Source organism: Salmo salar, chromosome ssa15, assembly GCF_905237065.1.
Source record: "Salmo salar chromosome ssa15, Ssal_v3.1, whole genome shotgun sequence".
Lineage (NCBI taxonomy): Eukaryota > Metazoa > Chordata > Actinopteri > Salmoniformes > Salmonidae > Salmo > Salmo salar.
In genome coordinates, this window is record NC_059456.1 from 76,380,515 (window position 1) to 76,406,939 (window position 26,425).

Consider the following 26,425-nt stretch of genomic DNA (forward strand, 5'->3'; position numbering starts at 1 on the left):
ACATGATACTGATTATACTTTCTCATTTCCTGGCGTCTCTTTCTCTTTTTATTGACATGGCATCAGTTCATGCTTAGCATCAGCTCTAAGCCTGGTTCCTCTCTAGGTTTCTTCCTAGATTCCTGCCTTTGAGGCGGTTTTTCCTAGCCATTATAAATTACATTTGATTGATTGATCAGGTTTTCTCAGGTTTCGTAGTGTCATTCAAACTGCACTCTTTTGAGGGCTACCTTGCATTAGATGAGGGTGGCAGCATGTTGTGTATATCAGAGGTCAGATAAGCGAGTGTTGGCTGGCGTATGTTTTGTCTGTTAGCTACAGTAGTAGTGTGCAGTGGGCCTGCAGACAGAGCGGAGCGCAGTAGCTCATAGACAGACACTCAGAGCTATGACACTGGCCCAAAGCTGAAGTGACCCGGAAAAAGATCAGACGGTAGAGGAGATGCCAGCCTGTCACAGAGAGTTAGTGCTGCCTGCCACACACATACACACACACAAAGCCACAGCTTTCTGCCTCTTTCTCTCTCTCCCACACACACGATTTAGAAATATCTCTAACAGCACCACTCCCTCACATGCTCTTTCTTTCTTTCTTTCTTTCTTTCTTTCTTTCTTTCTTTCTTTCTTTCTTTCTTTCTTTCTTTCTTTCTTTCTTTCTTTCTTTCTTTCTTTCTTTCTTTCTTTCTTTCTTTCTTTCTTTCTCTCTCTGTTTGAATGAATGTAAAAGTTTCCATTTAATATCCTCATGGTCACTCGTTTCAGCCTAGTCATGATACAGCAATTCTGCTCCTAGCAAGGCAGGTACACTAAGTCTATAAATTCGGAAGTCAGTAAATCAGTTGAACTAATCCTCTCCTCCACCTTCTCCTCTTCCCAGGGCAAGGCCAGGCCCCAGGCTGAGGTTGACTGTGTGGAGCACCTCAACAACCAGCTGAGGAGACACAGACGCCACAGACGCATCGCCACCACCCAGCAGCAGAGGGCAGCACTGAGACGCATCCGCCAGCTGCAGCAAACGGTAACGCTCACTGTCTGTTCTCTTCATATACATAACTACTACTACTGACCTCTATGTTAACCTCTGATTTCCCTTTGCCTTGAACCACGGCAAAGCGATTTCATATCGGTTGAATGATTACATTATCACATACAGAGCGATTGGGATGTTTAGGTTTTTCATGCACTTAAAGAGCTCTGCTGATATATCTCAGTGAAAGTGGCCCGCACATGGTAGACATAGTGGAGAATGTCTCCACACAGACATATTCCATAGACCAGTCAGGTGGTTATGGGGTGGGCAGTGGGCGCAGGCAACCAGGGCTTGGCAGCAGGAATCTGAGTCCAGCCATACAATCCATACAGGTATGTGTTTGTTTAACCTGCTCCCTGGATAGTCTCTCTCCTCCACCACAGACTAGATTACCTGTCAAGGATGACTAAACAGGGCTGTTTTAGATGCTGTTCATTTGACTCCTCTTGTTGGCATAGTTCAGTATGCAGGCAGGAATGTACACCTGTTGACTGTGAGGGTCCAGTTAATCGGCTTTGTTCACGGGTCATCTTCTATGTGTGTGTTCCAGCCTGATGTAAGGAGTGTTCACAGGGAGAGATCTCAGGGTCACATGGTCACCTGGACTGGACCTGGTTTTGCCCGGGTCAAGGATGGCGCTGGACTGGTCTTCACAATAGACAACATCCCCTATGCCATGGAGTATGACATCATGATCCGCTATGAGCCAGAGGTACACTTCACTCTCAGAGTTCCTCCATGTCTTCCCCACAATGAACCATATACAGTGTATTCGCAAAGTATTCAGACCCCTTGAATTGTTTCACATTTTGTTACATTACAGCCTTATTTTGAAATTGATTAAATTAATTGTTTCCCTCATCAATCTACACACAGTACCCCATATTGAAAAAGCGAAAAAAGGTTTTTAGAAATGCTTGCAAATGTATTACAAATAAAACAAGCTCCCTCACGACGCCAGGACAGCGGAGTCAATCACCACCTTCCGGAGACACCTGAAACCCCACCTCTTCAAGGAATACCTGGGATAGGATAAAGTAATCCTTCTAACCCCCCCCCTTAAAAGATTTAGATGCACTATTGTAAAGTGGTTGTTCCACTGGATATTATAGGTGAATGCACCAATTTGTAAGTCGCTCTGGATAAGAGCGTCTGCTAAATGTCTAAAATGTAAAAAAAAATGTAAATGTAAAAAACTGAAATACCTTATTTACATAAGTATTCAGACCCTTTGCTATGAGACTCGAAATTGAGCTCAGGTGCATCCTGTTTCCATTGATCATCCTTGAGATGTTTCTAGAACTTGATTGGAGTCCACCTGTGGTAAATTCAATTGATTGGACATGATTTGGAAAGGCACACACCTGTCTAGATAAGGTCCCACAGTTGACAGTGCATGTCAGAGCAAAAACCAAGCCATGAGGTGGAAGGAATTGTCCGTAGAGCTCAGAGACAGGATTGTGTCGAGGCACAGATCTGGGGAAGGGTACCAAAACATTTCTGCAGCATTGAAGGTCCCCAAGAACACAGTGGCCTCCATTATTCTTGGAAGAATAATGGAAGAAGTTTAGAGCTGGCCACCCGGCCAAACTGAGCAATCGGGGGGAGAAGGGACTTGGTCCGGGATGTAACCAAGAACCCAATGGTCACGCTGACAGAGCTCTAGAGTTCCTCTGTGGAGATGGGAGAACCTTCCAGAAGGACAACCATCGCTGCAGCACTTCACCAATCAGGCCTTTATGGTAGAGTGGCCAGACCTAAGCCACTCCTCAGTAAAAGACACATGACAGTCCACTTGGAGTTTGCCAAAAGGCACCTAAAGGACTCTCAGACCATGGGAAACAAGATTCTCTGGTCTGATGAAACCATGATTGAGCTCTTTGGCCTGAATGCCAAGCGTCATGTCTGGAGGAAACACGGCACCATCTTTACGGTGAAGCATGGTGGTGGCAGCATCATGCTGTGGGGATGTTTTCAGCGGCAGGGACTAGATTGAGGGAAAGATGAACAAGCAAAGTACAGAGAGATCCTCGATGAAAACATGCTCCAGAGCGCTCAGGACCTTCACCTTCCAACAGGACAACGACCCTAAGCACACAGCCAAGATAACACAGGAGTGGCTTCGGGACTAGTCTCAGAATGTCCTTGAGTGGCCCAGCCAGAGCCCGGACTTGAACCCGATCGAACATCTCTGGAGAAACCTGAAAATAGCTGTGCAGCGACGCTCCCCATCCAACCTGACAGAGCTTGGGAGTATCTGCAGAGAACAATGGGAGAAACTCCCCAAATACAGATGTGCCAAGCTTGTAGTGTTATACCCAAGAAGACTCAAGGCTGTAATTGCTGTCAAAGGTGCTTCAACAAAGTACTGAGTAAAAGGTCAATACTTATATAAATGTGATATTTCCGTTTTTAATATAAATTTGCAAAAATGTTATGGGGTATTGTGTGTAGATTGATGGGAATTATTTTTCTTTCATCAATTTTAGAATAAGGCTGTAACGTAACAAAATGTGGAAAAAGTAAAGGGGTCTGTATACTTTCAGAATGGCACCTTAATTCAAACCCAATGTACAGTATTACAGTATGACAAGATTACACTATCTGAAATAAATGATCTGAACGTCGTCTCCCTCATTTTATTACTCCACAGGGGGTAGTTGGAAATGATAATTGTGATCATGTTTGACATTTACATTTTAGTCATTTAGCAGACGCTCTTCCCCAGAGCAACTTAGTGCGTCCATCTTAAGATAGCTAGGTGGAACAACCACACATCACAGTCATAGTAAGTCAAACCGTTCCTCAATAAAGCAGACATCAGCAAAGCCGGTGCAGGTAAGAAGACAGGGGCGAGTGTCAGTGCAGGAACAATGCAACAGGGTGACAATGGAACAGAGTAAACGAAATGCTGCTTCCTACCTTTAAAACACTGTCTGTTATGTGTGTGTGTAGTCTACTGAGGACTGGGAGGCCATAGTGAGTGTTACCTCCCTGCTGCTGCCCACCAGCCCCCGCTGTGGCAACCTGCTTCCCACTGAACAGCTCTACACTGTCACCCTGCCGCACAACAGGAGGTACTACTGATACCAACAGCATGTGTGTACGCGTGTGTGCGTGCGTGCGTGCGTGCGTGTGTGCGTGCGTGCATGTGCATGAGAGAGAGAGTTTTAGGGTGAGAGAGAGAGAGAGAGAGAGAGAGAGAGAGGGTTTTAGTACAGGTTTTAATTGTTGTGTATGTTTCCCATATATGTGTCATTAACGTGTGCCAGCCTGTATGTCAGTGTGTGTGTGTGTGGTCTTTTGCTTATTACCCAGGTATAAATCTAACAGTGACTCCTATTATATTATCTAAACCTCTAGCAATGTTTACAATCCAGCTGATCATCTGGTAACTAAGGATTTCGCAACATTCCTGAAGGGGTATTTTGGATATTTCACTGTTAGGATACAGAGGAGCCAATATACTGTCTCCTGGAACTTGGTTCTGGCCAAGCACATGGGTGTGAGAGCACATACTTCTGTTAAAGTAAATTGATAGTGTATTGAGATTGGGTAACCGTAAAAACGCCCAGTCTAGGTGAGAGTAAGTTGCTGTCGGTTCACTGAGTTCGTTTTACATTTATTTAGCTGAGCGCATCCTTGAGATTGCAGATGGTTAAGATAAAAGCTTGCCAGAAGATAACGCATGAATGATTTGTTTGAGAAAATGTTCCCTGTGTGTATGGCTGTTCACAATGACTATTCACCCGGGAGGGGGGCCTTGCAGTGAATAGGAGAACATGTACTTGATTACAGGCAATATACAGTACACTGTTTGCTATCAGCAATAAAGATTTAGTTCCTCTGAACTTTGCTTTGGAAAATAGTCCTGCCACCACATTCCTCTGTATATGGACGCGCCTGTCCTGCAGCATGCTCTTTGTCCACACTCATTCTCTCACACCCTGTCAACCATCACCATGGAGACTGGCCAGTCCAACTCTTCCTCTCCTTCTCCACCCCATCTAATAAAGACTCTCTGACAGTCTACCTCTCTGTTTTTACCTGCCTAGTATGGTCTGTACCCCGGCTAATCTCTGGTTAACCAACCTATACATGTTGAGAAACTTCCCTTAGAATGAACTTTAGTGTAACGAAGAGTTCCGGCTTCCCTAGCCCGGATCTTACTGGCTCACTGGACCGTGGCTCCCCCTGCTGTTCTGCTCTATGATTGGTGCCTCGGGCAGAACCAATTAGCAAAGCGACCCAAAACACAGACAGCGAGTCAGAAGTCAGACAGGATGCCAGGGCAGAGAGGGCAAACAAGGAGGGCACTAGGCATACAGTGGCGGGTAGACTGGATCACACAGTCTTTGTGGAGAGTGGAGCGATTAAAGAGGTGGTGGGGTATAAACTCCTCCTCTTTATGAACTCAAACACCTGTTCTCAATTATTTGTGTGCAATTCGTTTTTGTGGAATGCAGCACCTCTAAAAACACACAATGGATAGGTTCTCCTTCTTTTGTCTGTTTACCAGTGTTGAAGAGCAGGAGGAGAAAGGCCCTCTGACAGAGACTGTTTATCTGTCTCTTTCAATCAAGGGGTCCCAGACCTCCCTGTTTCATCCTGTCACTGTCCCTACTGTATGTGTGTTTGTATAGTGTCTGTGGGTGAGTATGTGTGTTTGTATAGTGTCTGTGGGTGAGTATGTGTGATTGTATAGTGTCTGTGGGTGAGTATGTGTGATTGTATAGTGTCTGTGGGTGAGTATGTGTGTTTGTATAGTGTCTGTGGGTGAGTATGTGTGATTGTATAGTGTCTGTGGGTGAGTATGTGCGTTTGTATAGTGTCTGTGGGTGAGTATGTGTGATTGTATAGTGTCTGTGGGTGAGTATGTGTGTTTGTATAGTGTCTGTGGGTGAGTATGTGTGATTGTATAGTGTCTGGGGGTGAGTATGTGTGTTTGTATAGTGTCTGGGGGTGAGTATGTGCGTTTGTATAGTGTCTGTGGGTGAGTATGTGTGTTTGTATAGTGTCTGTGGGTGAGTATGTGTGATTGTATAGTGTCTGTGGGTGAGTATGTGTGTTTGTATAGTGTCTGTGGGTGAGTATGTGTGTTTGTATAGTGTCTGTGGGTGAGTATGTGTGTTTGTATAGTGTCTGTGGGTGAGTATGTGTGATTGTATAGTGTCTGTGGGTGAGTATGTGTGTTTGTATAGTGTCTGTGGGTGAGTATGTGTGATTGTATAGTGTCTGTGGGTGAGTATGTGTGATTGTATAGTGTCTGTGGGTGAGTATGTGCGATTGTATAGTGTCTGTGGGTGAGTATGCGTGATTGTATAGTGTCTGTGGGTGAGTATGTGTGATTGTATAGTGTCTGTGGGTGAGTATGTGTGATTGTATAGTGTCTGTGGGTGAGTATGTGTGTTTGTATAGTGTCTGTGGGTGAGTATGTGTGTTTGTATAGTGTCTGTGGGTGAGTATGTGTGTTTGTATAGTGTCTGGGGGTGAGTATGTGTGATTGTATAGTGTCTGTGGGTGAGTATGTGTGATTGTATAGTGTCTGTGGGTGAGTATGCGTGATTGTATAGTGTCTGTGGGTGAGTATGTGTGTTTGTATAGTGTCTGTGGGTGAGTATGTGTGATTGTATAGTGTCTGTGGGTGAGTATGTGTGTTTGTATAGTGTCTGGGGGTGAGTATGTGTGATTGTATAGTGTCTGTGGGTGAGTATGTGTGATTGTATAGTGTCTGTGGGTGTGAATGTGTTTTTTTATTTTGTATTTGTATTTATTATGGATCCCCATTAGCTGCTGCCAAAGTCTGTGCGTCATCTGGTGACAAGGCTAGCTTTGATTTCTTTCACTTTTATTTTTCATCTTTAAAAGGGCCATACGGCTGTGTCCCAACTCACACAAGAACAATGTCATATCAGATTGTCTGCTAAGAGAATCTCTTTGTGTGACCCAACAGGTATGTCCAGATGCCCAGGCCTTTCTGCTTTGAGCCCAGTAACCGTTATGTCGTGGCCATCAGATTCCAGCGTCACGGAGTGTCCCAGAGACACCTGACTGCTTTCATCCTTGTTGATTCGGTGAGTCAGTCAGACTCTGGTGTGACAGCCCCGCATTAGATGGAGCTCGTGTAAAACAAGAAGCAAAATGACCTTTTTATGTGTGTGAGGGAACAATCAGCAGTGGTGTGATAATAACTGTTGACCAGATACCGCAACCTAGTGGTCTGAATACAAAAGTGCACTTACATTAAGAGTAAGACTGCAATAGGTACCAAATTCACTTTACATTTCACCTCCTTTCACCTCTCTCTCACCTTCTTTACTACTTTTCATCCCTCCATTCCTCCCCCCAGCTGGTGCTGATCCCCAAGTACACGGAGCTGCCTGGTTTCCAGGGTAACGACCCCGCGGCGGAGGAGCGCCGTGATGAGATGGTGCGCTACATGTGTCTGGACTCCTTCATGGCCATGCCCATGCCCATGCTGGCAGAGATGTGCACCAAGCTCATCTGCAGCATCTCTGCCATCCTGCATGATGGAGCCCTGCGTGAGTGGACCCTCGCACAACCACACACTGAACCGGGGGGTCAGGGGTCAAATATCAAAGGAAAGGGAACATTAGGCAATGCCTCCATTAATGCCTTCTTATTGAATACTGGGTATCAAATACTTCTCCGGTCCAACTATTGAATCACTTTACTTACCAATCTACTATTACAAGCTGCACTATGATCAGTAACACAATGGAACCAGTGTTGCCAACAATTTTTCAGTAAGAATCGCTGGCTCCTTGATTTGTCGCTAGAAGTCGCTAGATTGCGTTTTGCGACAACGTCATAGCATCAATTTGCTGCGGTCCCCCCCCCCGCCTCTCCTGCCACGCACCCCCTCCCCTTGAGCTTGAGCTTCTCTGCCTGTGTGTGCACCGTTGCTGTGACTTCTCCCAGTCAAAGTCACTAAATGCTATCAAAACCATAGAAATTCTCAGTGGCAAAACTCCTCAAAAGAAGCCTGAAAAGTAGTGCATTTGTCACTAGCCTCTTTTTCCAATAAAAGTCGCTGGAGTGGCCTGAAAATTCACTTAATATAGCGACCAAGTCGCTAAATTGGCAACACTGAATGGAACTCTGTAGTAACACAATTTGATATGGTCTCCGTATGCCATCACCCATGGCTTGTTTGACTAAACACTTTTCTTCTCCTCTCATGTTCCCTACAGAATGTCAGTGCGACCCGCAGGGGTCTCTCAGTGCTGAGTGTGACAGGGTCGGAGGTCAGTGTCGCTGTAAACCCAACGTGATTGGACAACGGTGTGACCAGTGTGCACCTGGCACTTACGGCTTTGGACCATATGGCTGTACTGGTGAGTGAGCACTGGCATCTTTCAGTCATTAATCATATCTTTGTTTAATATATATATATATATATATATGTACAGTGCCTTCGGAAAGTATTCAGACCATTTTACTTTTTCCACATTTTGTTACTTTACAGCCTTGTTCTAAAATTGATTAAATCGTTTTTTCCCCTCATGAATCTACACACAATACCCCATAATGACAAAGCAAAAAGAGGTTTTTCGAAATATTTGCTAATTTATTGAAGAAAAAAAACCCCGTAAATATCATATTTACATAAGTATTCAGACCCTTTACTCAGTACTTTGTTGAAGTACCTTTGGCAGCGATTACAGCATTGAGTCTTCTTGGGTATGACGTTACATGCTTGGCACACCTGTATTTGGGGAGTTTCTGCAGGTCCTCTTAAGCTCTGTCAGGTTAGATGGGGAGCGTTGCTATTTTCAGCTCTCTCCAGACATGTTCGATAGGGTTCAAGTCTGGGCTCTGGCTGGGCCACTCAGGGACATTCAGAGACTTGTCCCAAAGCCACTCCTGCATTGTCTTGGCTGTGTGCTTATGGTCGTTGTCCTGCTGGAAGGTGAACCTTCGCTCCAGTCTAAGGTCCTGAGCGCTCTGGAGCAGGTTTTCATCAAGGATCTCTCTGTACTTTGCTCCGTTCATCTTTCCCTCAATCCCGACTAGTCACCCAGTCCCTGCCGCTGAAAAACATCCCCACAGCATGATGCTGCCACCACCATGTTTCATCGTAGGGATGGTGCCAGGTTTCCTCCAGACGTGACGCTTGGCATTCAGGCCAAATAGTTCAATCATGGTTTCATCAGACCAGAGAATCTTGCTTCTCATGGTCTGAGAGTCTTTAGGTGCCTTTTGGAAAACTGCCTTTTACTGAGTAGCGGCTTCCGTCTGGCCACTCTACCACAAAGGCCTGATTGGTGGAGGGCTGCAGAAATGGTTGTCCTTCTGGAAGGTTCTCCCATCTCCACAGAGGAACTCTAGAACTCTGTCAGAGTGACCACCTCCCTGACCAAGGCCCTTCTCCCCCGATTGCTCAGTTTGGCCAGGTGGCCAGCTCCAGGAAGATTCTTGGTGGTTCCAAAGTTCTTCCATTTAAGAATGATGGAGGCCACTGTGTTCTTGGGGATCTTCAATGCTTTTTGGAACTCTTCCCCAGATCTGTGCCTCGACACATCCTGTCTCTGAGCTCTACGGACAATTCCTTCGACCTCATGGCTTGGTTTTTGCTCTAACATGTACTGTCAACTGTGGGACCTTATATAGACAGGTGTGTGCCTTTCAAATCATGTCCAATCAATTGAATTTACCACAGGTGGACTCCAATCAAGTTGTAGAAACACCTCAAGGATGATCAATGGAAACAGGATGCACCTGAGCTCAATTTCGAGTATCATAGCAAAGGGTCTGAATACTTATGTAAATAAGGTATTTCTGTTTTTATTTTTAATACATTTGCAAACATTTCTGAAAACCTGTTTTTACTTTGTCATTATGGGGTATTGTGTGTAGATTGAGATTTAATCCATTTTAGAATAAGGCTGTAATGTAACAAAATGTGTAAAAAGTCAAGGGGTCTGAATACTTTCCCGAAGGCACTGTATATATATATATACTGAGTGTACAAAACATTATGAGTTGAATCCCCTTTTCAGGGCATGGCCTCTACAAGGTGTCAAAAGCGTTCCACAGGGAAGCTGGCCCATGTTGACTCTAATGCTTCCCACAGTTGTCAAGTTGGCTGGATGTCCTTTGGGTGGTGGACCATTCTTGATACACACAGGAAACTGTTGAGCATTAAAAACCCAGTAGCGTTGCAGTTCTTGACACAAACTGGTGCGCCTGGCACCTACTACCATACCCTGTTCAGAGGCACTTAAATATTTTGTCATTCAACCTCTGAATGGCACACATACACAATCCATGTCTCAATTGCCTCAATGCTTAAAAATCATTGTTTAACCTGTCTACTCCCCTTCATCTACACGGATTGAAGTGGATTTAACTAGTGACGTAAGGGTTCATAGCTTTCACCTGGATTCAGCTGCTCAGTCTATGTCATGGAAAATGCATGTTTAGTACACTCAGATTATATACTATATGTGGCATGTGCTACATCTTGTGTGTGTCAAACATTGGATAACCTCACACAAGATCCAAAATACTACTTCCCCTTCTCTCTTTCTCCCTCTCCCTCTTTTTCTCTCTCCTCTCCTCTCCCCTCTTTTTCTCCCCCTCCCTTCACAGCCTGTGACTGCCATTCCCAGGGCTCTCTGGGGCACCAGTGTGACCCGGTGACGGGGCAGTGCCCCTGCAGACAGGGGGCCAGTGGGCGCCAGTGTTCAGACTGCCAGCCTGGCCAGTGGGGCTTCCCTAGCTGCAGGCCATGCCAGTGTAACGGTCACACTGATGACTGCAACCCGCAGACAGGGGAGTGCCAGAACTGCAGAGACTACACTGATGGACAGTACTGTGAAAGGTCAGTAATAGTCCAATAGATAATAGTGGGATGATGGGTAATGCACAATACTCAAATACACATGTTCTGTCCCTCCCTGCCCAGGTGTGTGAAGGGTTTCTTTGGGAACCCAGTGCTGGGGTCTGGAGATCACTGTCGACCATGTCCCTGTCCTGGGAACCCAGGAAGTGGACACTCCAATGGGGACTCCTGTCACACTGACATCTCATCCAATCAGATCCTCTGCAACTGTAAACAGGGATATACAGGTGAGTCCCAATGATACAGTTTAGCTCACAAAAAAATGCATCCTAGCTTGGTTTATCGGTATTTCACTTATTTACCTAACCCTAACCCCTCAACTCTAACCTAACCCTAACCCCTCAACTCTAACCTAACCCTAACCCCTCAACTCTAACCTAACCTAACCCTAACCCCTCAACTCTAACCTAACCTAACCCTAACCCCTCAACTCTAACCTAACCCTAACCCCTCAACTCTAACCTAACCCTAACCCCTCAACTCTAACCTAACCCTAACCCCTCAACTCTAACCTAACCCTAACCCCTCAACTCTAACCTAACCTAACCCTAACCCCTCAACTCTAACCTAACCCTAACCCCTCAACTCTAACCTAACCCTAACCCCTCAACTCTAACCTAACCCTAACCCCGCAACTCTAACCTAACCCTAACCCCTCAACTCTAACCTAACCCTAACCCTAACCCCTGAACTCTAACCTAACCCAAACCCCTCAACTCTAACCTAACCCTAACCCCTCAACTCTAACCTAACCCCTCAACTCTAACCTAACCCTAACCCCTCAACTCTAACCTAACCCCTTCCCTACCCCAGGCTCTCGCTGTGAACGCTGTGCCCCTGGTTACTATGGCAACACTGAGCGCCCAGGCGGGCAGTGCCGCCCGTGCCAGTGCAGTGGCAACATCGACACCCAGGACCCAGAGTCATGTGACCCCAGGACAGGACAATGCCTGAGTTGCCTGTACAACACAGACGGCGCCTCCTGCTCCGACTGTAAACGTGGTTACTTCGGCAACGCCCTGGCCCAGGACTGCAGGCGTGAGTTACTACATGACAATAGATGGTTGAACCTCTACTGAGTTCTGTCTTATGTGTGTAAGGGACTGGTCATGCCCACTGGAAACAAACAATTGGCATTTGTGATGATACGTGTCTGCAGGGAACATTCGCTCCAGTATATAGTACGACCTTCTCTGCTCTGTGAGTGTTGTATTGTGACTGACGTGTGTCTTATTTCATCTGCAGGTTGCACCTGTGTAACAGCAGGTACACAGCAGTCCTACTGCCCTGACGGTCATTGCCACTGTGACAGACAGACAGGGGCATGCCCATGTCGGGACAACGTGGTCGGCCACAACTGTGACCAGTGTGCCCCCGACCACTGGAACTATGGCACAGACAGGGGGTGTGAGCGCTGTGGCTGCCATCCTCTGCACGCTATGGGATCACATTGCAACATGGTAGGCCCTATAGTTGGCAAAGGCAGTTTTACATACTTTTGTTTCATGTACTTGACTTTATCAGTGGTGTCCCTCTCTCTGTCTGCCTGTAGTTTAGTGGACAGTGTCACTGTCAGCAAGGCTTTGGGGGAAGGCAGTGCACTGAGTGTGAGCAGTTCCATTGGGGAGACCCACGTGTGCAGTGTGAAGGTGATCACATGACACAGTTCAATAAGCTTTTCAAAGTCTGTCTTTAATTCTATATTCTGCATTACTGCCACCTTCATATTCACTATGTACATCTTCATGTGTATCTCTCTCTCCCTCTTCATCTCTCTCCCTCTCTACCTCTCTCCCCCTCTCCATCTCTCTCCCCCTCTCCATCTCTCTCCCCCTCTCCATCTCTCTCCCCCTCTCCATCTCTCTCCACCTCTCCATCTCTCCCCCCTCTCCATCTCTCTACTCCCTCTCCACCTCTCTCCCCCTCTCCATCTCTCTCCCCCTCTCTCCCCCTCTCCATCTCTCTCCCCCTCTCCATCTCTCTCCATCTCTCTCCACCTTTCCATCTCTCCCCCTCTCCATCTCTCTACTCCCTCTCCACCTCTCTCCCCCTCTCCATCTCTCTCCCCCTCTCCATCTCTCTCCCCCTCTCTCCCCCTCTCCATCTCTCTCCTCCTCTCCATCTCTCTCCCCCTCTCCATCTCTCTCCCCCTCTCCATCTCTCCCCCTCTCCATCTCTCCCCCTCTCCATCTCTCTACTCCCTCTCCCCCTCTCTCCCCTCTCCATCTCTCTCCCCCTCTCCATCTCTCTCCCCCTCTCCATCTCTCTCCCCCTCCATCTCTCTCCACCTCTCCATCTCTCCCCCTCTCCATCTCTCTACTCCCTCTCCACCTCTCTCCCCCTCTCCATCTCTCTCCCCCTCTCCATCTCTCTCCCCCCTCTCCATCTCTCTCCCCCTCTCCATCTCTCCCCCTCTCCATCTCTCTACTCCCTCTCCCCCTCTCTCCCCCTCTCCATCTCTCTCCCCCTCTCCATCTCTCCCCCTCTCCATCTCTCTACTCCCTCTCCCCCTCTCTCCCCCTCTCCATCTCTCTCCCCCTCTCCATCTCTCCCCCTCTCCATCTCTCTACTCCCTCTCCACCTCTCTCCCCCTCTCCATCTCTCTCCCCCTCTCCATCTCTCTCCCCCTCCATCTCTCTCCCCCTCTCCATCTCTCCCCCTCTCCATCTCTCTACTCCCTCTCCCCCTCTCTCCCCCTCTCCATCTCTCTCCCCCTCTCCATCTCTCTCCCCCTCTCCATCTCTCTACTCCCTCTCCCCCTCTCTCCCCCTCTCCATCTCTCTCCCCCTCTCCATCTCTCTCCCCCTCTCCATCTCTCTACTCCCTCTCCCTCTTCCCTCAGAGTGTAACTGTCACTCTCTGGGCTCGGAGATGGCCCAGTGTGACCGTGTGACGGGGGTGTGTGAGTGTAGGGAGGGGGCGGTGGGGCGGCGGTGTGACGAGTGTGCCCGCGGGTTCACCGGGGTATTCCCTAAGTGTGTCCGGTGCCACCCCTGCTTTGAGCTGTGGGACGACGCAGTGTGTATGATCCGCCGGGACCTGGACCACATCCGCCATGAAATCCACAAGATCCTGGAGAGCGGAGAGACGCCCGGGGTGGGAGACAAACGCATCCGCGAGCTGGAGAACAAACTGGCCCAGGTACAGGACCTGATCATCCAAGACGGAGACTCAGACAGACTACACCAGCTGATTGGCCAGTCCATCGATGACCTCAGGTAACAGCGTCATACTGTACTGTACTGTAGGTGGCACTAGACTGGAAGTGCTCTTTGACCTCTTGCAGTATAGAGCAGTTCAATCCACTGATGACATACTAACATAAAGTACATACATAAAACAGGATTCTGTGTGAAAATGACAATGCCCACTGACTATGGACTGAGTCATATGAGAAGTCAGAAGTCCAACACGACTATGTGGCATTCCAGAGCAGAGATAGCTCTGACTGACGGCCGTTTGATGGGTGTGGCCCGGGAGCTGAATGGAACAGCGGTGCAGGACGAGGAACTGAGGAGGAACCTGACCCAGATGGAGAGAGAACTCAGAGACCTCAACACCACTCTGATGCACCAGCGCCAAAAACAGGAGAGCAACCTTAGCTCTGGTTTCCAAGGTAACGGCTTCCTCTAGACCCGCTCTTCTTCCCCAGTCACCAAAACAGACACATAGACACATATACACGTGACACTCTCACACACATGTACACACAGTCTTGTACAACTAAGATTGTGGGGACACACAATTCAGTCCCATTCAAAATACTATTTTCCTTAACCCCTAACCATAAACCTAACACTTACCCCGAAAACCTAACCTTAACCCTAAACCTAGCTCCTAACCCTAAAACTAACCCTAGCTCCTAACCCTAATTCTAACCTTAACCCTAAACCCCCTAGAAATAGCATTTGATCTCGTGGGGTAGGGCTGGGCGATATGACGATATGTATCGTGTGACGATAGAAAAACGTCTATCGTTTCATATTATGCTCTATTGTTTATTTCGTCGTGTCGCAAATCACACTCTTTACGGCAATATTTTTTGTCGATTGGATGGCGCTTTGCACACATGCCGTGTGGAAGGAAATTTGCAACGCAAACGAACATGGAGGAGAGTGAACTTTTTTTTATTTTTATTTATTTATTTTTAGTATTTTTTTTTAAGTTTGCACAAATCTTTATTTAACTTGCTGTAAATAACAGTAACATGCAAAACATAAACATAACATAACATAACAGCCAGAGGGAATCCAAAGAAATGAGAGAAAAATAAATAAAAAACTATTATATCAAATCAAATACAGACATATATCGAATACATTTTTTTGACATATTGTTTTGTATACGTTTTAAAGATTCTACGTACTGTTCCAAATCAGATAAAAAAATTAAGAAAAGGGGCTTTTTCTTCATAAATTTTGATTTATGGATAAAAGATTTTCCTAATAAAATAAAGAGATTTATGACATACTCACGTTCAATTGTGGAATCAGTGTAGTAAAATAATATGTCAAACTTAGTAATATCAATGGTTGTATGCAATTTGCGGCTAAGATATAGTTTTACATCAGTCCAAAACACTTCACTATATAAACAATTACAGAATAAGTGTTCAATAGATTCAGTTTCTAGTTCACAAAAACTGCATTCACTGGTAACGTCAAATATATATTTAGAAATCAAGCTATTACACGGATAGCATCTATGGATTATCTTAAAGGAGATCTCCTTTACTTTATTGGTCACCATAAATCTGTGTGGAGTGAGCCAAGCACAGGAGAGTGAACTTGACACAGAGCTCGTATGTAAAAGAGGGGCTACTTCGGTCGCATGGACGTGGTTTGGGTATGAAAAGTCTGACACGGACCAGAAAACAGTCCTCTGCAAAATATGCCGCAGGCCGGTCCCGACAACAGGCTCAAACACCACTAACCTCTTTTACCACCTACGCAAGAATCATGTGAAACAATACGGATGAGACCCAAAAAAGTACAGTCGAGTGCTCAAAACAAACCCCCGACTCAGACGTTGCAAGAAGCTTTTGCCCGCGGTACACCATATGGTAAAGAATCACCAAGATGGAAGGAGATAACAGCTGCCGTTACAACTTACATCTGCAAAAACATGGCCCCAATTTACACGGTGGAGAAACGGGGGTTTCGTGAGTTGGTGCGAACACTCGACCCAAGGTACCAAATGCAAATTGATATGTGACACATATTAATGCCAAAATAACATGTAAAACAGGCAAGCCCCCCAAAATATATATATATATTTTAGACCTATATTTATTTTGTTTGCAACTATAGTTGAGGTGTTTTCTATTTACCTTTTTAGATTTATACATTAATATTATATATTTTGTTACATGCTTAATTGAAAATGTGCACAAAGGTTCTAAATAAAAGGAGAAATAATCAAATATGAGTAAGTACCTTTTATTTGTTGAGTATAATTCAACATGTAATAAGAAATAGGCCTTTACATGTGGTCATTATATATAAACTATTTATTCATTGAATTTACAGAAAATGTGCTATATCATGATATGTTATATTATCGGGATATGAAATGACCTATATTGGGATAAGAGATTTTGGCCATATCGCCCAGCCCTATCGTGGGGACTAATGAAATGCCCCCTATTGGTCCATTTTTTGTTTGTATACTATTCTTATGGGGACTTCTAGTATAATTAAACACACACATTAAGATGTAGTGCACACATACACATTTATTTACTCTTCAGTTAGTCTCTTTCATTCATGTCTTTGGCCTTGTTCTTGTCCCGTCCCAGATCAGTTTGACAATGTGAAGAAGTACTACAGTGAGTCCCAGAAGGCTCAACAGAAGTGCAGTGCCTCAGTGTCCGGTCCTTTCAGCCCCGTGGAGGAGTCTAAAGCCACACGCGCACACACCGAGGACCTTCTGAACAAGAGGCGGGATAAGTTCCTGCGCACGGTGGCGGCCCAGAAAAAATCACTGTCAGAGCTGCAGAACAAAGCCCAGGACGTAGACAAGAAAGTCCACCACCTGAGCCACAAGGTACACTCTTAGAAAAGAAGGTGCTACCTAGAGCCATAAAGGGTTCAAAGATTGTCCCTGAAAGGGGAACCCTTTGAAAATAAAAATGTTTTGGTTCAAAGTGGAACAATATCACTAATACAAAGTTCTACGTGGAACACTTTCACTAATACAAAGTTCTACGTGGAACACTTTCACTAATACAAAGTTCTACGTGGAACACTTTCACTAATACAAAGTTCTACGTGGAACACTTTCACTAATACAAAGTTCTACGTGGAACACTTTCACTAATACAAAGTTCTACGTTCAACTCTTTCACTAATACAAAGTTCTACGTTGAACTCTTTCACTAATACAAAGTTCTACGTTGAACTCTTTCACTAATACAAAGTTCTACATGGAACTCTTTCACTAATACAAAGTTCTACGTTGAACTCTTTCACTAATACAAAGTTCTACGTTCAACTCTTTCACTAATACAAAGTTCTACGTGGAACTCTTTCAACACCAAAAGGTTCTAAGTATAACCTTTTTCACCACCAAAGGGTTCTTTCTACCTGAAACCACATCTTGTTATCCTATAGGGACAAACAAATAACCTTTTTTTCTAAGAGTGTAGGGGCCTGTAGGGGACAATGTAGGCCGGCGGAGATACAATCTTCGGCAAAATCATTCGCAAGGAGATTCCTGCAAAAATATTATTTGAAGATGAAGTCTGTATCCTAAATGGAAGCTAGTCGCCTTTCTTAGCAGGACGGTCATCCCTGTCACATAGAGCTAACTGTCAGACCTGTCATGATTTCACTAGTGACAACTGTTACACTATCCCTGCCCTAGATATGTACCCTGTAGCTCTCTGTACCCTGTAGCTCTCTGTACCCTGTAGCTCTCTGTGTCTGACTCTAACCCCACCGGTGGTGTTGTTTTTCTTCCAGGTATGTGGTGGCCATTCCAATGCCAGCTCCAATGGCACATGTCACGATAGCCCATGTGGGGGTGCTGGTTGTCATGACAATGACGGTCGGCGGGTGTGTGGAGGGGACGGGTGTGACGGGACTGTTAGCGCCTCCCTAAAGGGACTGAAACATGCCAATGATGTCACAGACAACCTGACTGCTGCCAGTGAGGATCTCCAGGGTATGGCTAAGAAGGTCTGTCTGCCTAAATATCTCACATGCACTATACCTCTGCATGCATGTACTGCATCTCAGTATAAGCTGAATCGCTGTGCAAAATCTGCCGTTTAACTTCTCTAAAAGGGGATGTATTATGTGTTCGTCAGCACTCTTGTGAGTGTAATCCTAGCATGTTTTGTATATGTGTTGCATGTACAGTAATCCCCAGTTTTATGCTTCCAGCTCCAGGACATTGCTATGCTGACCCAGGATGTGAAGAATCAAGCCATGGACACCCTGGACAAAGCCCAGAAGAAGAAGGACTTATTTGAAAACTCCAATAAAAAACTCAAGGAATTCATTCAGAAGATCAAAGATTTCCTGACTGGTTTGTTAATGCCAGTAACCTTTCAGATAACTTCTCTCTGTGGAACACGTCTTATGATATGAAATTGATCATGGTCCTTCTCCACTGTGTGTTGTGTACAGAGGAGGGTGCGGACCCAGAGAGCATAGAGAAGGTGGCTCAGCAGGTGCTGGCCATATCACTTCCTGTCAACAGAACCACTCTGGACAGCATGGTCCAGCAGATTAAAGACAACATTAACAACCTGACAGATGTAGAGGGGGTCTTCAACCACACCTCCCAGCAACTCCAACAGGTCAAGGAGCTGCTCAACCGAGCTAAGGATGCCAAGTAAGACAGAGGGAGAAAGAGGCAAAGAGAGGCCTGTTAGACTTAGACGTATAGACTCCTACGTCAATGATGATCTTTGTCTGTTCACCAGTAGTTCCTCTGTTATTAGCCTATGTGAAAAAACATGGAACACGGGACATGCACAGAGCGTGTTTTCATAGAACAGCAGAGCTCTCGGTCTCACACGTGTCCTGTGTGTGTTTGAAGGACACGAGCAGAAGGAGTGAAGGACACAGCCAACACGACTAAGCAGGCGTTGGATGCATCTGAAAAGGCTATTCAGAAAGCAACCAAAGCCCTGGACCAGGCCCTAAACAACCTCAACAGCACCAGGAACACCACCGCAACGGTACTGTCCACAGCCACACCACCGTGTGTGCGTGTGTGTGTGTGTGTGTGTGTGTGTGTGTGTGTGTGTGTGTGTGTGTGTGTGTGTGTGTGTGTGTATGTGTGTGTGTGTTTTTTCATTCTGTTATCTATCTTGTTGTGTCCCCGTGCAGGTGGAGGAGAATCTTCAGGATCTGGAGGTCAAGCAGATGGATGCTATGATGCGACTGGCCAACCTGTCGATGGGGGTAGAGGCACTAAAAACTAAGACCGATCAGAACAGGGAGATGGCCCAAGATGCCAAGGACCAGGCTGAAAATGCCACTAATGCAGCATCAGGACTGGAGCAGGTGTGTGTGCATCCGTGACTGTGTACTTGCCTGCGTGCCGGCATAAGTGTGTGTTTGGATGAGTGTCCTGGTTGTGGTCCTCCATGCTTTTTTGTGACCAACCTTTAATTTAATTTAGTCTTTATTTTTAAGGGGGTTACAGGTACCAAAATAATCAAAGAAATACATACAAAGATATCCCTAAGTGTAAAACTAATTAAGACTCAATAATCCATGCTTTTGTTTAATACTATGAAGTCCAGAAGTTGTGGGCGGAGCTGGAACGTTTTCTGTCAGAAGTATTACAATGTAAACTTGTAATCCGTCTGTCTGCATATTTCAAGACATGGCATATGAGGGTGTAGTGAGATACCCAATGGGCTGGACGATTATCTTCTCATCACTCATCTGGAAAAAATATATACGAAAAACTTCTAAATCAATCAATTCGCCGTCGTTAACACAATGTAAAAATCGAATGATTTACTATTGAAATATTGAAATAGCATGGGCGACCGAGAAAAACAAATTGGTACAATTTCCAATTGGTACAATTTCCAAACAAACAATAAGCAGACACCAGGGATGAGGTGGTGAGCATGCAGGTCTGGGCAGAGGAGATGTAGTCATTGTTTGTGTGTCTGTTAGTTGTTGTTTGTTTGTTTGTACCCGGACCATACTTTTTTAATGGCTAGCTTAGAATATGAGCTTTCCAAAAGTAGTTTATATATTATATAGACCAGTCCTTTCGGGAGCCCAGATCATTTATTTATAAATCCCATCATTAGAGGGATCGGTAGTTGGGTTCCCCAAGGGACTCCATAAGCCAGCATAACTGACCTACGTTGTAAATATTGAAAAAAGGAGTTGCCTGGTAATGTGTATGTGTCTTTCAAATCTTGTAATGTTCTCAACCATTACTCTCCATGATATCAGCAAGGGTACGGATTCCACATTTGGGCCATTGGGAGGATGCAAAAGGGTGCCCTCCAGATCTCAAGGCATTATTGTGAAATATTGTAGCATGGGCATGCCATTTTGATTCCCAGTTACATTGTTTTTCAATTTGCTCCAAAAATAAATTGTGTGAGAAATAATAGGACCAAAGCATAGTTTACATTGGTTAAGGGATATACAGTGTCAGTGAAGAGCACCTCTTCCAGAGCAATAGGAGACTCCATATTTCTCTCCATACTCAGGGGGCAGAAGAATCATGTCTAAATCGATTTAGGAAGAGCCGAAATGCTAGTGCCTTGAAATACAATTTAAAGTTTGGTACGGATAGTCTTCCTGCGTCTTTTCCTATTTGTAAATGTGTTCATTTTATCTTTTACCTTGCCATATACATTTCTAAACCACACTATGAATTTTATCCCAGAAGCCAGAAGGGGGAGCCATGGGAAGCAATCTATTCATTTTGACAATAGATATCCATGTGGTCCTGCACGTTGACTTGTTGCTCTATGTGTCTGGTTGTGCTCCAGAGGCTGAATGAAACGGAGGATCGGTACAAGGAACTGCAGATGAAGGTGGACTCTCTGGGTGGGGCCTCGGGGGGCCTGGGGAACGTCAACCAGAGGGCCAAGGAGATCAAGAAGGAGGCTGAAGACCTGCTCACTAAGGCCAACAAGGGCATAGAAACGCTACGGAGTATGTAACGTTACTGTACTGCCCTCTGAAGCATATGATACAGAATACATACTCAACAGGTGTAGATAGAGCAGTATGACTCCATAAAGAGTAATCATGGTTAAGAGTAGTCCATGGCCAAAGGATATCAACATAGTGTCTTTGGTTTTGTATGCAGATGTGGTCGTAACTGGATGTTCTCTACATAGTGCACTATTTTTGACTAGGGCCCATAGGGCTCTGCTCAGAGGTAGGGCATTATATAGGGACTAGTGTGCCATTTGAGACACAGCTAAGCTTTTCAAAGAATGTCCCTCTATTGTCGTCTTCCCATAATCTGTTCTCTGTTGTTCCGTTGTTTCAGAGCTGGAGAAGAAGTTCCGTAATAATGAGCAGAAAATGCTGGACCAGCAGAGCGAGCTAGGAGAGCTGGAGAGGAACGCCACGGAAGCACGGGAGGCCATACGAAAGCAGGTGCAGACATACAACAACTGTAACTGATCATGTGGATTGAACGATGTAGGAGAGAAAAACTGTATTCATGAAAATGTACCACTGGTGCTTCATTCCCATTCTCTCTCTGTCAAATTGGAAAATGAATTTAATAAAGAATATTATCACACAAAAAAAAAAAAAATACAGCAACTGTTAGTGACGGGAGGAACACTGGGTCATGTGTACTGTACAGCTGTAGTCTGTTAGAACATAGCAGGGAGCTCTTTCTGATGTTGAATATGCCAGTAAAACTGTCAGAACTGTCTGCACTACATAGGTCATCTGCTTCTGTCAGTAACTCCCAATCATTCATTTCATGGTTTTGACATGATGCCATCTGCACAAGTTTGCTGTGTAGCTATGTCTTCAACACGACAAATGGATATGGACCAATTAAACATGTATTGTCTTCCAAGGTAGATTGACTTTTGAATTAATTGAAGAAAAGAGATCAGAGAGAATGTTTTACAGAGGAATATGTTCTTTTGACCAATTAAATGCCCTTTTGGGAATTATTTTTGATTTATTTTGACTACAGTACTTATGTACAATATGACATATGGAAAAAGTCATATGTGATACCTCGGAGTGACAGATGTTACATTTCTTGTTGTTCTAACCAAGTATGGTCTTGATTCAGAAAATACTTTTTCATCAGCCACACATATACAGTATCTCACAAAAGTGAGTACACCCCTCACATTTCTATAAATATTTGAGTATATCTTTTCATGTGACAACACTGAAGAAATGACACTTTGCTACAATGTAAAGTAGTGAGTGTCCAGCTTGTATAACAGTGTAAATTTGCTGTCCCCTCAAAATAACACAACACACAGCCATTAATGTCTAAACCGCTGGAAACAAAAGTGAGTACAGCCCTAAGTGAAAATGTCCAAATTGGGCCCAATTAGCCATTTTCCCTCCCTGGTGTCATGTGACTTGTTAGTGTTACAAGGTCTCAGGTGTGAATGAGGAGCAGGTGTGTTAAATTTGGTGTCATCGCTCTCACACTCCCTCATACCCACTGGTCACTGGAAGTTCAACATGAACTTACATTGTTGCTCTACATAAAGATGGCCTGGGCTATAAGAAGATTGCCAAGACCCTGGAACTGAGCTGCAGCACGGTGGCCAAGACCATACAGCGGTTTAACAGGACAGGTTCCACTCAGAACAGGCCTCGCCATTGTCGACCAAAGAAGTTGAGTGCACGTTCTCAGCGTCATATCCAGAGGTTGTCTATGGGAAATAGACGTATGAGTGCTGCCAGCATTGCTGCAGAGGTTGAAGGGGTGGGGGGGTCAGCCTGTCAGTGCTCAGACCATACACTGCACACTGCATCAAATTGGTCTGCATGGCTGTCATCCCAGAAGGAAGCCTCTTCTAAAAATGATGCACAAGAAAGCCCGCAAACAGTTTGCTGAAGACAAGCAGACTAAGGACATGGATTACTGGAACCATGTCCTGTGGTCTGATGAGACCAAGAAACTTATTTGGTTCAGATGGTGTCGAGCGTGTGTGGCGGCAACCAGGTGAGGAGTACAAAGACAAGTGTGTCTTGCCTACAGTCAAGCATGGTGGTGGGAGTGTCATGGTCTGGGGCTGCATGAGTGCTGCTGGCACTGGGGAGCTACAGTTCATTGAGGGAACCATGCCAACATGTACTGTGACATACTGAAGCAGAGCATGATCCCCTCCCTTCGGAGACTGGGCCGCAGGGCAGTATTCCAACATGATAACGACCCCAAACACACCTCCAAGACGACCACTGCCTTACTAAAGAAGCTGAGGTTAAAGGTGATGGACTGGCCAAGCATGTCTCCAGACCTAAACCCTATTGAGCATCTGTGGGGCATCCTCAAACGGTAGGTGGAGGAGTGCAAGGTCTCTAACATCCACCAGCTCCGTGATGTCGTCATGGAGGAGTGGAAGAGGACTCCAGTGGCAACCTGTGAAGCTCTGGTGAACTCCATGCCCAAGAGGGTTAAGGCAGTGCTGGAAAATGATGGCACTTTGGGCCCAATTTGGATATTTTCACTTAGGGGTGTACTCACTTTTGTTGCCAGTGGTTTAGACATTAATGGCTGTGTGTTGTGTTATTTTGAGGGGACAGCAAATTTACACTGTTACACAAGCTGTACACTCACTACTCATTTCTTCAGTGTTGTCACATGAAAAGATATACTCAAATATTTACAAAAATGTGAGGGGTGAACTCACTTTTGTGAGCTACTGTACATTACACACAAAAATCCCTCACACAAACAAAAAAAATTCTACACAAATTTCAGCCCCATTGATGTATAATTGAAACAGACATCTATGAAAAATAAATATACATTTGATATAATGTTGAAGTTTTTTGTTGGGCATGTTATGATATGTAGTTTAGGCACATAGATGGACAACATACTAATGTGTAATGAGTATTACCCCTCATTCCCAGGGGGCAGCAGCGACTGCTTTAGATGATGTGCTCTGCCAGAAAGCCTTGATAATTACTCAGGTGTGGGCAATCAGGACTTTTGTAAGAGGATGTTTTTTGTTGTTGTTGAGGTGAGGCCAGAAGCCTTTCGGCCAGCCTTTGTTTGTTTCATTCTTTGTGTTAGTTAAAACCTCATATGTTGGTTGGGGCTTTTTGTAGGTTGCTTCTCCCTTGCTACGTTGTGAGAATGCATTGAGGCTTCTACCTACCTCAACTGTGTGTGCGTCTTAACGTTCAGTGTGCATTAATTGTGCGCATTGAGTGAAAATTCTTTCCCTCGCCCAGTCCTGAGAGAGAGTGAGAGAGAGATGCGCACCACTAGTCCCAGGTTTAGGGGGTAAAATAAAAAGCTTGACTGTCCACAGAGAGCGAATGTAACATCACAAGTTGACAATTTATCCATAGGCATGTTTCAGGATGTGCTAACATTGTTACATACACTGTATGTTGTCTAACCATTATGAAAATCGAATAGCCTAATAGAGATCTATAACATGTGTAATCATAAGATGCAATGTTGTTTTCTGTCTGAAAACATGTTCCAATTCATTAAAATGCTTGTAGGAATTACAACCAAATGAACAGGATTTTTCCAAACCACCTGTTGTTGTGAAGGAGCAAGGTCTGGTGATGGTTAACCTAACATAGTAGGCCTAACAAGACACCTGAGCGGAATCCCCACCTCGGTTTTTTTCAGGGGAAACAAGTTAGGTTAAAATACTGTATCCCTGAAAACTGGAAACATCTGCTTTTTTAGAGCCTGCGAAGAGTGGGATGGTAAGTGTAGTAGGTGATTATGTGCGCAGCATGGATTGTTCACTGAAGCAATCAAAGGGAACCTAATCCGTTCTCCCCAGAGCGCGCATTCCTGTTTCCAAGGCGCACATCTATTCTCTCTGACAGACACTAGGGTCTTCTGAAAACCGGTGGTGGACTTTACACACTTCTTGAATTAACTTCACTAACTTCTTCAAGGTACAGACTCGGCAGCTAAATGCATCTGAGTCTACTGTCATTATATGTGTATCAATCATGGCAAAATTATTATCTGAATCTTCAGCCCGCTTTTGATTTGATCAAAGTCACACGTTTATGCAGCATCGAGTCTAGTCGTATTAACAATGTTGATCGTAGTCATAATTAATGTTAAAACCGTATAATAGTGGATTTTGCTTTGATGTTATTACACTACAATAAGCAGTCAGAAGCGCTGTAGGGTCCATTCCTACGAAACGAGGATCCGTTGCGGAGTTTCCATCAAACGAGACTCGGGACAGAATTTTGGAGAGTGGTCATCAGATATCAAATACTTTGGAGAGTGGTGGTCAGACTTCAGATAATACTGCTAACTCCGCTCTGCCTCGCATCAAATGAAACAGGGGGAATCGTATGGATTCGTGTTGATTTAAAAGACAGGGGGATCAAACCTACTAATATTAAAGTGTAAGTGTCTTTTTTTAAATCTCTCTGACATTGTTTATTATAGTTTAACTGTGATATTAAACCTACTTTCCAACCAGCAAACGTTATATTCTAATGCCGTATCAGTTTTTGAAAGTAGTTTTCTTTTAAAATAAATAAGTGCAGAATCAAAACAGCTCCGTCTTTTTTTATTGATTGAGTTAACGTGTGACATTATTCATACCAGGCTATTGTAACATTTTCAGGCTGAATCTACTGTACAAGTTAAAGGGGACTGACCCATGAACATAAAACCATGCACGCGTCACTGGTAATGTTCATAAGTGGTAAGTAGCCTTGTGCACAGTGCTTTGAAGGCAATGAACATATTCGTATGCCAACCAACAGCTTAATGATGCAATGAAAAAGGGCATGAGTTGAGAACTGCTCTGTGGTTGTGTCTTTGTTGAGTAGATGTGTTGTGAACTTGTGATGCAGACTTTATACGTTACGATCACAGCGAAATGTGTGTACCTCAAGCATTCATAATTCAAACAAATGGACAGATGCTGTACATGGCTGATGGTTGGGACAAAGAGAGAGGCAGAGGGTTGTTTACTGTCTCCAGCTCTGAGACAAGACAGCCTGCTTCTTTTGGGGGATTTCCTCTCTTCTTTGGAGGTTACTTTACTGTTCACAACCAGGCAACTGTTCTTGGTGTTAAATTCCCCTCCGGACCTTCCTGGGTGGTGTTGGAGGTCCCTGGGAGGCACTCTGCGCTGTGGGGAGGCTAACCATCAACTCTGTTTATGGTCCTCTTAAAACAGCCCAGCTGAATCCGCAAATAGAGACAATCCATACCCCCCTAGGACAGCATCACTGTGTGTGTGTGTGTGTGTGTGTGTGTGTGTGTGTGTGTGTGTGTGTGTGTGTGTGTGTGTGTGTGTGTGTGTGTGTGTGTGTGTGTGTGTGTGTGTGTGTGTGTATGAGGGGTGATAGGGTGAGATTAGTGGTTAATAGG

General features: G+C 44.9%; 2 protein-coding genes across 5 annotated transcripts in view; both read left to right on the plus strand.

Annotated features, from left to right (window-relative positions):
* Positions 1–22,042, plus strand: part of lamb2l (laminin, beta 2-like) — a 56,708-nt gene extending 34,666 nt beyond the window's left edge. For both annotated transcript variants that reach the window (XM_014145942.2, XM_014145944.2), the window contains exons 15-35: positions 877–1,017; positions 1,580–1,741; positions 3,985–4,106; positions 6,983–7,103; positions 7,379–7,571; positions 8,244–8,387; positions 10,645–10,876; positions 10,961–11,124; positions 11,711–11,935; positions 12,143–12,357; positions 12,450–12,546; positions 13,740–14,115; positions 14,329–14,513; positions 16,695–16,942; positions 17,860–18,075; positions 18,283–18,427; positions 18,529–18,736; positions 18,944–19,085; positions 19,237–19,413; positions 20,877–21,042; positions 21,386–22,042. In XM_014145942.2, the coding sequence (XP_014001417.2) occupies positions 877–1,017; positions 1,580–1,741; positions 3,985–4,106; positions 6,983–7,103; positions 7,379–7,571; positions 8,244–8,387; positions 10,645–10,876; positions 10,961–11,124; positions 11,711–11,935; positions 12,143–12,357; positions 12,450–12,546; positions 13,740–14,115; positions 14,329–14,513; positions 16,695–16,942; positions 17,860–18,075; positions 18,283–18,427; positions 18,529–18,736; positions 18,944–19,085; positions 19,237–19,413; positions 20,877–21,042; positions 21,386–21,522 (3,816 nt within the window). In that variant the 3' untranslated portion in view covers positions 21,523–22,042. The remainder of the gene's footprint in view (positions 1–876; positions 1,018–1,579; positions 1,742–3,984; positions 4,107–6,982; positions 7,104–7,378; positions 7,572–8,243; positions 8,388–10,644; positions 10,877–10,960; positions 11,125–11,710; positions 11,936–12,142; positions 12,358–12,449; positions 12,547–13,739; positions 14,116–14,328; positions 14,514–16,694; positions 16,943–17,859; positions 18,076–18,282; positions 18,428–18,528; positions 18,737–18,943; positions 19,086–19,236; positions 19,414–20,876; positions 21,043–21,385) is intronic.
* A 1,643-nt stretch (positions 22,043–23,685) lies between these two features.
* lamb2 (laminin, beta 2 (laminin S)) overlaps positions 23,686–26,425 on the plus strand; it is a 43,687-nt gene continuing 40,947 nt past the window's right edge. Inside the window, exons 1-2 of one of the 3 annotated variants that reach the window (XM_014145938.2) lie at positions 23,686–25,446; positions 25,671–25,751. In XM_014145938.2, the coding sequence (XP_014001413.2) occupies positions 25,721–25,751 (31 nt within the window). In that variant the 5' untranslated portion in view covers positions 23,686–25,446; positions 25,671–25,720. The remainder of the gene's footprint in view (positions 25,447–25,670; positions 25,752–26,425) is intronic. The other 2 variants (XM_014145940.2, XM_045696090.1) reach the window with 2 other exon arrangements.